The sequence below is a fragment of the Syngnathus acus genome, chromosome 10 (genome assembly GCF_901709675.1).
Source record: "Syngnathus acus chromosome 10, fSynAcu1.2, whole genome shotgun sequence".
NCBI lineage: Eukaryota > Metazoa > Chordata > Actinopteri > Syngnathiformes > Syngnathidae > Syngnathus > Syngnathus acus.
The window spans coordinates 14,071,327-14,087,652 of NC_051095.1; the positions used below are offsets into that span (position 1 = coordinate 14,071,327).

General features: G+C 45.5%; 1 protein-coding gene across 7 annotated transcripts in view; it reads left to right on the forward strand.

The window, feature by feature from the left end:
• The first annotated feature begins 2,594 nt into the window (after nt 1–2,594).
• diaph2 (diaphanous-related formin 2) overlaps nt 2,595–16,326 on the forward strand; it is a 323,623-nt gene continuing 309,891 nt past the window's right edge. For 4 of the 7 annotated variants that reach the window (XM_037261468.1, XM_037261474.1, XM_037261471.1 and 1 more), the window contains exons 1-2: nt 2,749–2,923; nt 3,304–3,652. In XM_037261468.1, coding sequence (XP_037117363.1) covers nt 3,569–3,652 — 84 coding nt within the window. In that variant the 5' untranslated portion in view covers nt 2,749–2,923; nt 3,304–3,568. Of the gene's footprint in view, nt 2,924–3,303; nt 3,653–16,326 lie in introns of all 7 variants that reach the window. The other 3 variants (XM_037261470.1, XM_037261473.1, XM_037261469.1) reach the window with 2 other exon arrangements.

Consider the following 16,326-nt stretch of genomic DNA (forward strand, 5'->3'; position numbering starts at 1 on the left):
GTACGTATGCGGCCCCCCTGGGTTCCGACTCTAGGAACAATGCACGCAGGGTGTGGTGGTCCAGAGTGGAAGGACCTTAATCGAGGCTCAGTCTTCTATGAGGGTTAGCCTCGCTCATGCAACAGCGCATTGCACCACACACGTTAATATTGGAACAGGTTCCAAATTCTTACCCCTAATACTCACATCCCCTAGTCCAGCTTAGGTGACTAGGCCGAGGGTGCACCGGGACCTAGGCGATGTAGAGTAGGGTTTCTTTTTCAGCCATTCCCTCCACAGGTATTGCAATACAGGTGAGTTCCCTCTAGGTACTTTGTTTGACTTCCCTGGAGCCTCGCGATGTAGGAAGCACAGCAAAGTTGGAGGAATGGATCCAGCATCTCCTTAGGTCGTGCGTTGACATGGGACAAAGAAGATTGCTCAAGAAGAAAGAAGCTTTTTTTTTGTAGGTACAACCGGGAGGAGAGCACTGGGGAGGCACTGCTTAGTCAGGGCTGGCTCCAGTGCTCATGGACCCTGATCGGAGGAGAAAGGCAGCGGTTCACCGCGGCTGGTTCTCACTCTGATCGGCGTGGATTGATCCCCAGCTCTTCTGCCCTGAGTGGCTTGACCTGGATACCTAGCGGTGTTAACGAAGGGTCAATGCGACTCAGGGGGTACGTATGCGGCCCCCCTGGGTTCCGACTCTAGGAACAATGCACGCAGGGTGTGGTGGTCCAGAGCGGAAGGACCTTAATCGAGGCTCAGTCTTCTATGAGGGTTAGCCTCGCTCATGCAACAGCGCATTGCACCACACACGTTAATATTGGAACAGGTTCCAAATTCTTACCCCTAATACTCACATCCCCTAGTCCAGCTTAGGTGACTAGGCCGAGGGTGCACTGGGACCTAGGCGATGTAGAATAGGGTTTCTTTTTCAGCCATTCCCTCCACAGGTATTGCAATACAGGTGAGTTCCCTCTAGGTACTTTGTTTGACTTCCCTGGAGCCTCGCGATGTAGGAAGCACAGCAAAGTTGGAGGAATGGATGCAGCCTCTCCTTAGGTCGTGCGTTGACATGGGACAAAGAAGATTGCTCAAGAAGAAAGAAGCTTTTTTTTTGTAGGTACAACCGGGAGGAGAGCACTGGGGAGACACTGCTTAGTCAGGGCTGGCTCCAGTGCTCTTGGACCCTGATCGGAGGAGAAAGGCAGCGGTTCACCGCGGCTGGTTCTCACTGATCGGTGTGGATTGATCCCCAGCTCTTCTGCCCTGAGTGGCTTGACCTGGATACCTAGCGGTGTTAACGAAGGGTCAAGGCGACTCAGGGGGTACATATGCGGCCCCCCTGAGTTCCGACTCTCGGAACAAAGCACGCAGGGTGAGGTGGTCCAGAGCGGCAGGACCTTAATCGAGGCTCAGTCTTCTATAAGGGTTAGCCTCGCTCATGCTACAGAACACTTGGCACCACACATGTTAAGATTGGACTCTAAATGGGGAATTGGAACGCTCTCGAAATTCTTACCCCTAATATTCACATCCCCTAGTCCAGCTTGGACGTCAGCGCCTCCCCAGTCATGAACCTCACCGCACGTCACTGGATCAGACACATCCACACTAGTAGGTTGGAATAATTATTTTCCCAGGACCTTGGTCAGTCATTCCAGGCGAATGACCTCTCAGGACATAATATTTCCACAATAGCTCTGTGTGTTTAATTATAAACCATGTGGGTGACCATGTTAGCTACAGTAGATGCCCGCAAATATGATCAGGATATGTCATCAGTGTCTCTTGCTCTCACGGTAGAAAACATACCACAGATAAGAATAAGTTTACAGTAGAAAATTCAATGGTCCACATCAACATCACATTATAAACACGCTCACACTGGATGTATGCTCCATGTAAAATACAAAAGGATACTTATTTACTGCCTTAAGTGCTGAACTGACTTGTGCCGACACACGAATTTGATGCACAATTTGTCTTCGCGGGCCACATAAAATGATGTGGTGGGCCGTATCTGGCCCCCGGGCCTTGAGTTTGACACCCGTGCTTTAGGTGTACGAGAAATAATATCAAAATGATATCACTATAGTCAACATCCATTTAGCAAATTGCATGTTTTTCGAAGATCGTGCAGCCCTAGTCCCACTGAGCCCCACAGGACAACCCAGGACAAGCTGGACAAAGTGGCTCGCGAGAATTTTGGGCTTCCTTACTTAAGCTGCTGCCATCACAACCTGGCCTCCGATAGGCGGAAGTGAATTATGATGAGGACTTATTCATATACTACAATTCATTTGCTCATCCATCTTTTATTTAATATGTGCACCCAAGACATGATACACTATGATATAACTCGGTAGTAATCTTGACATAACACGTTGCGCAATCACTGATGCAATACGCGCGTGCGTGTGTCCAGGAAAAATAACACGGAAGATGCTGGACGTGTTTTATGTAGGATTCCCGCGATACTTTCGGTATGACGTCGTCCCCATTGCACTATCCCTCATAGTTATAGATCTATTCTTCTTTCACTGTGCGCCGTCCACTTGCTATGAAATCAGTTTTGACCCCCTTGTCTACACACCACGACGCCACGCCAACCTTTTGACAGCCAACACATTGGACCAATGGCCGTTCGGTGCTTTACTCATGCCCAGCCCACCAACCAGTAAAACGTGAGTAGGTGGGGCCTAGCGTGGGCCTGGCATTCATGTTTGGTTGCAACGATATTGACCTGGATGGGATACTGTGAGTTTGACTGGACACATTACTGTATTTATATTTATCATTCTGTCATTTATTGTTTTGCACTGTCTACTCGCGTGTGGTGTTAGCGACCGAGCAGTCGAGGATCTAATGGTGAAGAAGTTCCATATACGCTAACATGCCTAAATGCCCAGCTTTGCAAAGTATTCCAGAGACAACAACGGTGATTTTCGACTATTGTTACTATTGATAATAATACCGATCAGTCAGGATGATGCTACGTGGCTGGTCGCCTCGGTCGTAAACATAAAGAAATACTATAGTGTCTTGTCGTCTTTTCATGTTAAATAGTATGATCGTGTGGCTCACTTACAACGCGTGCAAGTTAGTGTTTTAACATAGGGCGATCCTAACTGTTCATTTAGATACAAATAAAACATGTTTCAAATCTGTGGTCGCTGACTTTTTCCGGTGCATTCTGCACTCAATGAATTTGGATGTACTTTGAATATTAATCAGACTGCTTAGGACAACTCGTTTTGCAAGACTTTTGTCTATATCGACTTTTGCAAAAAATGTAAGAATGTTTCGATGTCATTTCAGAGAGCGCTCGAGAAGAATTATTGCTGAACGGATACCACACCTCTTCATCTTGTAGCGACACCCCAACCACTCGGATTTTACTTTTCACAAGACTTCCACTTATTTATTGTGTTTATTCTTATTTTTTTCCTGACTGAACGGATATGTGAAAAAATCACCCCGGAAGGTGTTGCCAAGTGAAGTGTTGACAAGAGCTTACGAGTGAAGTTTTCAAACTTTTTCTTCTTGTTGTGGCGGTTCCTGTCAAGTCATTGGAGAAGGCAAAATGGATCAAGCCAGCGGTGGTGACGACCCCAATAAACCTTCGAAAAAGAGGTCCAGCGAAGATGAAGGCAGAAACAAAAAGCTGGTATGTGTTGCATAAAAAAAAGTGTTGGAAAAAAAAACTATACCACACGCTCCCCTCTTTTTAAGGAGATTTAGCCTCGATAGTGTAGTTTCAAAATGATCATATTACCGTATTTTCTGCACTATAAGGCGCACCTAAAAAACAATTTTCTCAAAAGCCGACAGTACGCCTTATAATCCGGTGCACCTTATATATGGATTCGTGGATGAGGACTAATTTATTAAAGTAAGCTTTACGTGTTTATTTTGTGTGTTGTGTGATATTAACGTTTGAGCAACGTTGAGTTGTTATATTGTTATTGTTTTCACTATTTCGAGTGTTACTATATTGTGATTGCATTAACGCTTGAGCAACGTTGAGTGATTTATTCTATGCGCCTTATAATCCTGTGCGCCTTATATATGAACAAAGTTTTAAAATGAGCCATTCATTGAAGGTGCGCCTTATAATCCGGTGCGCCTTATAGTGCGGAAAATATGGTACGTACAACAATCAGAAACCTGAACTCTCGTGCAATTATGTTTTAATGCAGTTGGTTATTGATACGCGAGTGTGAGTGCAGCTAATAGATTTGTGAGTTCCACTAAAGAGGTAGTGTTTTATCATTATGCTGCACTTTGCACTTAGGGCATCATGTGCTCATCACGTCAATTGGTTCCCCTTAAAGTACTGCAGAGAAACCTTTCGTTGTGACAGTTGGCCCCTGAGGGTTTTTTGTTTGCAGTTTGTTGACTCATTGTTTTGTGGTGTGGCCCTACTTGTGAGGAACACAACACATCAGTCATTTCTAACAATTGGTGTTTTGATTTAATCATTGTAGTCTGGGTGTTTGTTTACTTAAGTGCAGACAGTACCAGGTGTTTTTTTTTCTTGGAAATGCCTTTATTCGTACGTTTCTTGAGTCCTCTGTTTAAGTTGGTACTGACAGATAATTTTGAGGTTGCAGACCGTACAGAGAATGTTATCAAGTGGCACAAGAAAGCATGCTCTGGTACCTCTGTACCTACCGTATTTTCCGCACTATAATGTGCACCTAAAAACCTCCAATTTTCTCAAAAGCCGCCAGTGTGCCTTATAATCAGGTGCGCCTTATATATGGACCAATATTGAGCCACTACAGCAGGCGTGTCCAAAGGCCGGCCCGCGGGCCAAATGGGCCATTCATTAAAGGTGCGCCTTATAACAAAACTCGTCCGGTGCGCCTTATATATGGACAAAGTTTTAAAATGCGCCATTCATTGAAGGTGCACCTTATAATCCGGTGCGCCTTCCAGTGCAGAAAATACGGTAGTTTTTTGTTTTAATTGTTTAATATGCATGCCACTCAATTTTTTTTACTGTAATTATTCATTTACTGCTACTGCTTACGTTAGCGTAGGTTTTGATAGACTATAGTGTCTTACAATTGTCGAACGGATACCACACCTTATTGACAATTGTCAATAATTGTCAATTTTTGTCTATGTGAAGCCCTTTGAGACTGCTTGTGATTTAGGGCTATACAAATAAACTTGACTTGACAACTTACGCAAACACTTAGGTTATATCACTGCATTAGGAATGGAACTTGATCGTAATTTGAGCACCCCATAAGCATAACTTCAGGCTCTGTAGATGTAGTAATTTCTTACTGTAATCAACCAATATTTAGGTTCGCCTCAGTTTACAACATATACCAAGGTAATACGCGTTCCCACCAAGCGCATAATGCATTCATTTTAATTTAAATCAGCCAAATTTAGCTTAGCTTAAACAAAGTCATGAGCACATTATCTCCCAAACAAAGTGACTGAAGAAGTCTGCTGTAAATTATTGTATTAAACATGTACATTTTCATGGTTGTTTAAACTACTAACTTCAGATCAATAGATGCCACATGTGCTCTGCATGCATTGTGTTGAAACTGATTTAATGGCGACCAGTCAAAGGTGTACCCTGCCTCTCGTCCCAGGTCAGTTGAGATGCGGTCACTGTGGGAATGAGGGAAATCATTATGGAAAATGGATGAAATTTCAGCTTCACAAGATGCTCTTCAGGCATTATCTACAACACATGATGGTATCAGTCATAGTAAATTAAATTACCGTAATTTTCGGACTATAAGTCGCGGTTTTTTTTCATAGTTTGGGTGGGGGGGCGACTTATACTCAGGAGCGACTTATATACATATATATGGTTTTTTTTCACTTTTATGGGCATTTTATGGCTGGTGCGACTTATACTCCGGTGCGACTTATAGTCCGAAAATTACGGTACATGTTTTGCCCATCGAGTGGAAAAAGACAGAGGTGTTGATTGGGTGTGAGGCACTTGTTAAAGCAGAGGCAATTATTTGTACCATCTATTTATCAGTGGGGCTTCAGTGTCATTGATAGGTTATGCCAACGGGCACCATGTTGAGGTCTGCCTGGTTGAAGCGCCTGACTGACAGTGTCACATGGCTGCACATTGACATGAAGTTATTGTGTAAACATTGCCTGTTCTGCCTGAAAACATCTAAAACCTTCCATTGAGTGCTGTCATTTGCGGTCTGTCGTGTTCCCTTTCACGCGGCGTAATATAAAACTGCAAATAATGCACGTGTGTGGCGTGTGAGTAGCTGCATACGCACATACACCCACATACGCGTCAGCAATAGTATGAACTTGGTGGTTAACCGTTTTCCATTCCTTCTGACTTAAAAGTTGGCCTTTTAAACAGCCAAAATATTTCCGACATCCCCACTGAATTGCATTTGCTGAGTGGTTAACATTTTCTTTCCCCAACTGCTCTTACACATACGTGAATCAAATAATCGTCGATAGCAAAGACTAAAAATGCTGAATTTCAAGCTGGAAATGTTGCTCTGGCATTAAGTTTTCCCATAAGCAGTAGCCAAATACTCTGTTGCAAACCTCTCGTAATCACTGGTTGTGTTCCAGCAAGGTTTTAAAGGGAAAGTGCGCCACACTAACTGCAAGACAGGAAATCACAGAGGCAAGTGAGGTGCCATGTGCTCCCACAGGCTATCCTGACATCACTCTGCAACTCTGGACTATCCCAACTCCCAACTTTTCAGTGTCTGAATGAGCTCGCCCTGCAGATGTTTCCGATTCCTTAAGGGGGTCTCAGTAATCACTCAAGTTTTCCTTTTCTCAGCCCTCAATAGAGAATCGGTGCTAAACATGTTCGTTAGTTGATACTGAAATCTCTGAGGAAGTGATTATTCACCTCTGGGTGGGTCCATGAGCTGTCATGATTTGTTTATCCTGCACTTTTTGCTGGCCTGAAGTGTGCTTGGAGTGTGGAGATTGTAACTCTGTGAAGGCCTGGAAAGCACGTTTTAGTTGATCTGTCAAGTAGTCTTGGGGGTTTCCATCAAATGGTGGCTGCACCAAATTAACACAAGCCTCTTACACACTTGCCATCTAAGCTGGCTTCTTTCTCTGACCTTTTCTTGGCTCGCTGTACTGTGTGTTAGGTACTGTGTATGTGTCATAGGCCAGCAAACCTGATTCTGAAGTCCTTGCCTGGGCAGATTACATTAACTTGGCAATGCATACAAGCTGAAATCTGATTGGAGAAAACAAGACGAAAAATCCAATATACAGGTTGGCCAGACAAGAGACACTTTTGCAAATAATCAATATCTCTACTTTTGATTGTTTGTATATGAAACGTGCTATATAAAAAAAGCTGCCCAGTGCTCCGGACTGCACCTAAATTGTGGCATTTTCCCATTTAAGATAATAACTTCTATTTCATGCAAGATGTAAATATACATCAGTGCTTCTCAGTGTTTAGGCCAGCAGAGAAAACCTTGCAGGCCCTGACTGCAAACCTCGGGTGTGTCCAGGACAAACCTAATGTGTCCAGACATGATAAAACCTGCTAGGACAAAATTTATTAAAGTAATATCGGCAACTTCTGTCTTGACGTACATACCAAAACAATTAATTTTTTTCCAAAAAAATGTGTTAAGTTAGATGTCGACTCTTTGCTTGAAAACATCTCTACGAGCGCATAATTTCTCCAGACTCCCCCCAACATTCGATCCGTTCCAGTTTGCCTACCGGCAGAACCGCTCTACTGAGGATGCCATCTCCTCCGTTCTTCACCTGAGCCTGGCTCACCTGGAGGAGAGGAACACCCACGTGCGGTTGCTGTTCCTGGACTTCAGCTCAGCGTTTAACACCATCATTCCACAACATCTGGTGGAAAAACTGGAACACCTGGGCTTCAGCACCCCCATTCGAAACTGGCTGCTAGACTTCCTCACCAACAGACCTCAGTCAGTCCGGGTCGGACAGAACACCTCAGATGTCATCACCCTCAGCACAGGCTCCCCTCAGGGCTGCGTCCTGAGCCCCCTGCTGTTCACCCTGATGACACACGACTGCGCCCCCAGGTTCACCACCAATCACATCGTGAAGTTTGCAGACGACACAACGGTGGTGGGCCTCATCAGGGACAACAACGACCTGGACTACAGAGAGGAGGTGGAGCAGTTGGTGGGCTGGTGCAGAGAAAATAGCCTGATCCTGAATGTGGAGAAGACGAAGGAGATCATCGTCGACTTCAGGAAGAACCAGCCTCACCACGCTCCACTGATCATCAACAGCTCAGCTGTGGAGGTGGTCAGCAGCACTAAATTCCTGGGAGTCCACATCACAGACGACCTCACCTGGACTGTGAACACCACAACACTGGTCAAGAGGGCACAGAAGCGCTTGTACTTCCTGCGGAGGATGAGGAGAGCCCACCTGCCCCCACCCATCATGAGGACGTTCTACCGAAGCACCATAGAGAGCATTCTGACAAGCTGTCTCTCGGTGTGGTGTGGAGGTTGCAGCGCCTCCGATTGGAAGAACCTGAGGAGAGTGGTGAGGACAGCAGAGAGGATCATCGGGGCTCCTCTTCCCTCCATTCAGGACTTGTCATCCCAGCGCTGCGTGTCCCGAGCCCGTAATATTATCAGTGACCCATCACACCCCCACCATGGACTGTTCTCCCTGCTGCCCTCTGGGAAGAGGTTTCGCAGCATCCGCTGCAGGTCCACCAGGTTCTGCAATAGTTTTTTCCCTGCTGTCGTCAGACTGTTGAACATTCAAACGTAGCATTCCTCTGCACACTTGTAAATACTGCTTTTGTCTCCTGCACTGTTTACATACTTTATCACTGCTGCACTTTGTACTTTATACTTATCTTATTTCATATTTTTATATAGAATGTTACTTTTTGACCAGCCGCAATTCCACTACATTGTTGAAAGCCGTATGCAACGAAATTTCGTTTTGTGTACACCTCGTGTTGACAAAATGACAATAAAGTTTGTCTAAGTCTAAGTCTAAGTCATAATTTACATCGCTGGGGTTTTGTAATTCGTAAAATATTGCGCCCATTTGATCCCTTAAATCAGTGGTCCCCAACCACCGGGCCGCGGACCGGTACCGGTCCGTGGGTCACTTGGTACCGGGCCGCGGAGCCGCACAGGAAAAAAAAAAAAAAATTTTTTTTTTTTTTTTTTATTGACGATCAATTCATTCATGTTAAGACGCTCGTCCCGGTCACGTGACATGTTTCCCCAGTCGAGCCCGCAAAGCTAGCAAAAATGAGTAAGAATTTATTTTGAAAAATATAAAAAATTTGGCGAATCTCTCCCAATTACATCTGTCGGTGCATCTGAAAAATAAGGACTCTTGACACAGGGCGCTCGTCTCGGTCACGTGACATGTCACCACAGTCAAGCCCGCGAGGCAAGCAAAAATGAGCAAGAAACAGAGAAGTTTGGAAAGCTTCTTCGGAAAGGGAAAAACGTCCAATGAGGACACTGAAGAAGAAGAGGCTACGACTTCTAAGAAAAGGAAAGCTGCATTTAAAAGAACATTTCTGGAGTCCTACTTAAAATATGGATTTATCGCCACAGGTGACTCTGACGCGCCAAGTGCACTCCGCATATGTGGCGAAAGGCTAGCTAACGAGGCAATGAAGCCTTCAAACCTGCTTCGGCACATGGAGACCAAGCATCCTGCATTTAAAGACAAACCTTAATCACTTCGGGTGTCATTGTCTCCGATTACGCCTAGATGGGAACGGCTCATTTCTGAGAAAAGAGCTCGGTGCTCCCACTAATTCAACGTTTTATTTTTATGGGGTTTATATTTGTTTTTATGCCAGTTGTATCATTTTATTTCATCCTATTTATATATATAAATATTTAAATAATAAATATATAAATATATTTATTTATATAAAGGCCGGTCCGCGAAAATATTTCTGACACGTAACCGGTCCGTGGTGCAAAAAAGGTTGGGGACCACTGCCACTAATTCAGCTAAATAACATGATTGTGATGTTAATTTGTCAACTCCATTTAAGGCTCCGCCATCACCTAATTCACTCCAAAAAAAGCAAAAGCTTTCCTTACAGTGATTGTCAGACATTGGCGTCTGTAGTATTTATTTTGACATTTTTACCACCTGAATGTGTGAAACATTCTATAAATCATAGTGAAAACGTTTTACTGGTTCGATGTCCTATAAACATACCCTTAAATGGAACACCTCAAGTGTGTGTGTGTATTGTGGTTGTTGATGTATGGATGAAGTTAAAACCAAGCAAAATCTAACTAGGGTCCATAGTCTTTGTAGAGTCTGGCGCAAACTGGCCAACACCGGTTGAGTTTCGTATTAGCAGAGTCAAAGCAGTCTGTAGAGTAGAACCACAACATAGGTGTGTTTGGGCTACAAGTCACCAGGAAGGCTTTCGTCACAATTACCCCATTCTGGCTTTGGGCCCAGGACATAGATACTAAAGCCAGCCAAGGATATTAGAATAACACCAATAAAGTTAATGTTACTTTTACGGCTTGTTCTGTTGATGTTGGTGAAAAAAACTGACTTGAGAACGAGAGGACCTTTTTGAAAAGGAATTTGAGGGAGCAGGTTTGACGGACTGGAAGAATGTTTCTTTTTTTGCATACCAGAGCAAAAGATGATGTCACACTGAGCTGCACCAAGGGAAAGTCTTTCCCACACAACCATCTCATAGTTGGACTCACTGTTCCCGTGTCACAATGTCGGCCTGATCGTAGCATGTGCTCTCACAAGGATTAAGTGGGAGATCGTACAGAAAGTTCAATGCTATATTGGAACTTAATGATTTTTCAGTCACTGTGTCATTTCAAACGCTCGCTGATTAAAATGTTATATAGTCTGCCATGAAAAGATGTGAAAAGTTACGAGTAAGAACTTATGGCATATTGTTTTTATAAATTTAATTGCGATCATTTTCTGACTGGTTGTATTTCAGATCATTTGTACTCAATGCTGGAATAATTAAACTGTGTCATTCTTGGGTGATTAAGGAAATTAAGATCAGTTAATTATGAGATCCTGGACATTGGAGACCTGACTGTGGCGGTGATAAGCTGACATGTCTTTCTTTTGTATTGAGGTTGTTTTAGTGCAACATATGTAAAAAAAGATGTGCTACACCAAATAGAGTGAAACCGCTATACGTGACGCTGGATGATCCTCAGTTTGCTTGGATTCAGAAATAATAGAAAATAAATTAAAATAGAAAAAATAATCCAGTCAATCTTTCAACATTTGAAGATTTTTTTAAATAAAGTTAATTGAATAGTTAAATAACATTCTAATGTTATGAATGCACAATGCCTCTCTGTTGCAGTGGCATTGTTGACGTCACACAAATGACAAAATAAGTTAACCACTGTAAAACAAAGTCAATAAAACATTTAAAACAATCGATGCATATCGGGAAGCTGCAGTCTTTACTGCTTTGAATGGGAGTCTGCATAGTTTTTGTAACCTCCAGTGTATTTTTCACAAGCCCTTGATATTCTTTTGGAATAAGTGTTCCAATAATGTTCGACAAATTTACAGAAAAATTAGCGCATACTCAAGTAAATTATAAGGGCAATGCCCTTGTGTGTGACAGTGGTTTGAATTCTGAAATTCTGCTGAATTTTTGATGCAGATTTATCGTAAAGATACCTCCAGACACTTGTTTATCTTCATGTTCTTTTCAGATGACCGATCAAGCGTTTGACGCTCTGCTACATTAGCAAGGTCTTGTTGACATTCGGGTTAATCCAAATGGCCAAACACTTGAAAGCTGATCTATATTCCTGCTGCTGTTGTGTACCTTTCCCACAGTGCGTCGATTGAATGTAGCCAGTGTTGAGCAGGCTTGTGAGGCAGGAAATACCCCACGTGTGAGTCTGTCCACGGCATTCAGGAAGTTGGACAGAGAGAAAGGAAGCAGTGAAGAATGCTTGAGTAACACGGTGGAAGAAATCCCCTCTCTCTGTTTGTCTGCACCCGAGGCTCAGTCATCTCCTCTTGCAGGACATCAGTCACACTCAGTTACTTGTCGACTAAATATGGACCTCGATGTGCTAAGTTTTTATTTTTATTTTTTTACACAAATTATTACTGAAGCACCTATCCCACTGAGCAGAGAACAATTGCGATTGTTTTCAAAGTCAGCAAATATTACATTCATGTCAGAGTTTAATTTAAGAGGTTTCTCATTTAAGAAATAATAAATCTGTTTTGTATATCAATATTGACTGTGGAGGGTTTGTATTAAATGACATTTATGTTCAAATACTGAAAATGGAGATACACTACATGAATTGCACTTCACAATAAACCGCCTTAAATCAAAGCAGATTGTTTTAGATTGTAGTCTGTAAAGGCAAACATAACAAAAATGCTGTGTCCAAATATTTCTGACACTACATGAAAAATATGCAGCTGATCTCGCTGAATAATGTTATTAGTAGACAAATATTCAACATTGCTAGTCCTTAAAGATTAATGTACAAGAGATTTACAGGGACAGAGACAACCCGAGGGCCTGGCTGTGCAGTCACATGGTTATAGCGCTCACTGAAAAGCCATTCAAATGTTGCCTGGCCTGGCTTTTGTGTGCTTCCCCTGTCAAATGATTGCTGTTTTAGGACAGGCCCAGTGCCCGCCTGGAATAATAGAACTCACTCACTCACTCACTCACTCATGCCCATTTAAAGGCATGGACATTAAAAATGTTCATTTTTCAAAGCAATTACTGTGTTCCAGGATATTTTTAGATTGCTCAATGTGCAGTTTTTATTTAGTTTTTACCAAGCAAGTCATCTGAGAAAAGTGCACCAGTTTTTTTTTAAAATCTGGCCTTTGCATGCTAGCTTGCAACATTTATGTGCCAAGTCTTTTGTACGCTAGCCCCTCCCCTCACACAGACGAAGATGGGGAAGATGAACGTCAACCTTCACGCGGTCTTGCCTGTGAGTAGCAAGGTCAGGGTGCAAGACCCGCTTGTGAAACTAATCTCACCAAACAAACGCAGAGAAATGGCGGACGGGTAGCCATCCCGACCGTCGAGAACCGAGGCCTGTCAGTGCTTCAACTTATTGTCGAGGGCCTTACCACCGCCAAACTCGAAGTCCTTCGGCACCTGGCCGACTCCAACGGGGCCGCGGTCCTGCTCCTACAGGAGACACACTACACGACCAACAACATCCTCAAGATCCCTGGGTTCCATCTCGCCGGGTCCATCAACAGCAAGCAACACGGTGTGGCAACCTTCGTTTGGACTGGAATAAGCTGGGCAGCCTGTAGACAATCCCCACCGGGCTCCAACATCGAGTGGCTGGTTACTAAAATCCAGGAAACTTCAGTCATCAACGTTTACAAGCCCCCACCAGCTAACCACAACGTCACTCCCATCTGTAACTGCACCCGCTATCTACACAGGCGACTTTAACTGTCAGCACACAGACTGGGGGTACAACCACTCAACACCTCGCGAGGTGGCGCTGTGCGAATGGGCCTCCAACACTGATGCCCTGTTGATGTACGACCCCAAGAAACCCCCACCTTCTCTGCACGCTGGAACACCACCACCAACCCGGCCCTGGCCTTCGCCATTTGCCACAGCAACAACCCAAGACCGGAGAGGCGTGTCCTTGACAGGTTCCCCCGCTCACACCACCGACCTTCCATCACTGGTGGAACAGGTGCCAGGGAAGCCTGTGAAGAGATGGAACTTCTGAAAAGCCAACTGGGAGTCGTATGCTGAGGCGACGGAAAGGAGGTCAGCCGGCCTGCCAGACCCAGAGTCCACAGATGTGGATGCAGCCTATGCAGTCTACTGCCAGGTCCTCCTGCGTGCGGCAAAGAAGACCATCCCACATGGGTATAACAGGAACTACATCCCAGGCTGGGATGAGGTGTAGCCGCCTCCTGAGTGAACACCAGAGAGCCAGCTCCAGAGAAGAGGTGGACTCAACGGCAGCAGCACTGCTCGAAAAGCTGGACGCCACCCACAAGGCGAGATGGACAGAAGTCGTTGAATCAATCGACTTCACCCATTCCAGCCGCAAGGTGCGGCAGACCATCAACCAGCTTACAGGCAGAAATACATTAGCCCACAGATGCCCAGTAACTGCAGACGCAATCGCCTCCCAACTCCTGAAGAATGGCCACTTGCCGGATGCAGACAAAGACTTTGCACGACTGACATCGCGTGAGGTGTCTTGTATCTCAATAGTGGCCAACGTCGATTCCAATCTCTCGGGAGCCTTTATAGCAGAGGAACTCCGTAAGGCCATGAGCAAGCTCAAGCCGGGCAAATCTTCGGGCCGTGACAACATCCACCCGGAGTTCGTCATCCACCAGGGCCCAACAACATCTAGATGGCTTAGTGCTTTCTTCACATCATGCTACCGGAGGTTAAAGCTCCCGAAGATCTGGCGCAGAGCCTCTGTGATAGCTCTGCTGAAGCCAAATAAAGATGCGGAGGACCCCAGGTCATACAGGCCCATCTCACTGCTGAGTGTCCCATTTAAGATCTTGGAAAGAATGATAAACAGCCGCATAGAGCCAGTGGTGGACTCACAGCTCCCACGGGAACAAGCTGGTTTCCGTCGAGGAAGGTCAACAGCAGACCAGGTTACCCTACTCTCCCAAGACATCGAGAACAGCTTCCAGGATAAGGAGAAAGCTGGAGTGGTATACCTGGACCTAACTGCCGCATATGACATCGTGTGGCACTGGGGACTCCACCTGAAGCTGCATAGGACGATACCGGACCGGCACATGGTGGAGTTCATCATGGAGACGCTTTCCAACCACACCTTTACTCTCCAAACCAGCAGTGGGCAGTGCAGTAGGCTCCGAAGACTGAGGAGCGTGGTACCGCAAGGGTCAGTTCTCTCACCAATGCTATTTAACATCTATATATACGACCTACCGGACACAGCATCCAGAAAGTATGGCTATGCAGACGACCTTGCCATCATGCTGAGCCGACCAACGTGGAAGGCGACGGAAGACGGCCTGAATGAAGACATGTGCACCATGGTAGCATACCTGCTTCAAAAGTGGCGTCTCCAGCTCAGCGTTGGAAAGACTGTTGCTGCGTCATACCATCTCAGCACCAGGGAAGCAAGGAGAGAACTTGTAGTGAGCCTTGAGGGCAAACGCCTGGAGGTTCAACAAGCCCCAAAGTACCTTGGCGTGCGTCTGGATCGGACCCTATCCTTCAAACAACACCTTGAAGAACTGAAGGCAAAGGTAACATCCAGGGTTGCACTGATCCGCCGCCTTGCTGGAACAACGTGGGGAGCCTCTGCTAAGACCTTGCGGGTATCAACTCAAGCGCTGGTCTTCTCTGCAGCAGAGTACTGTGCCCCAGTTTGGAACAGAAGCCCCCATGCCAAAAAGGTAGATGTGGCAATTAACAACGCCCTTCGAACTATAACAGGATGCCTCAAGCCCACCCCTGTGTCCCTCTTGCCTGTCCTTGCGGGAATAACGCCGGGCAGCCTTTGTCGAGAGGATGCCACCCTCGTTCTCGCCAGGAAGGCAAAAAATAACAACTGGCACACCTGCACAGTACCACAACAACTCCAGCTCCACCAAGCAGACTCAAGGCGCGCCACCCCTACAACATGGTAGCAAAAGAGATGCTCAATTCCATCCCTGAGGACATCTCCAGAGATGCTTGGCTGGCAGCAGCTTGGAAGCAGGAGTGGGGAGGCAGCTGGTCCTTCCCTCATGCACCGTTACATCTGGGAACCCCGAGACGGCGCCATAGGAGGAGATGAACTACCTCGCCAACAGTGGACCACACTGAACCGTTTAAGAACTGGTGTTGGGCGGTTCAACAGATCTATGCAGCAGTGGGGACTGGCAGACAGTGCGGCATGCGAGGGCAGTGACCCCGAGCAGACAGCCGACCACATCATCAACACCTGCCCCCTGTATAGACCACCCTCGGAGGCCGGCCTCTGACCTGGAACCAGAGATGCTGGCGTGGCTCCACGACACCAAGTTGGACCTCTGACGTTACACGAAAGAAGAAGAGACTCTTCCATTTTAAACTGTAGTCCGTCCTTGTAAGCAGTCTTCCAAATAGATGCTTCATGGCATGCTAGTGCAGGCTGTAAGAGTTCTATTAGGCCAGGGGTGCTCAATACGTCGATCGCGATCGACCGGTCGATCGCCAAGCCACTATTGGTCGATCGTGTGATATTAATTAATTTCTTTTTATTTTTTTCCCGCACTTGACGCGTGTACAAACAACGGCGCTAACAACACAACACAAACACGCTAGCTCACGAGTTCCCTCCAATTGTCAGAACCCTGTTTTTTCTCTTAAACTTA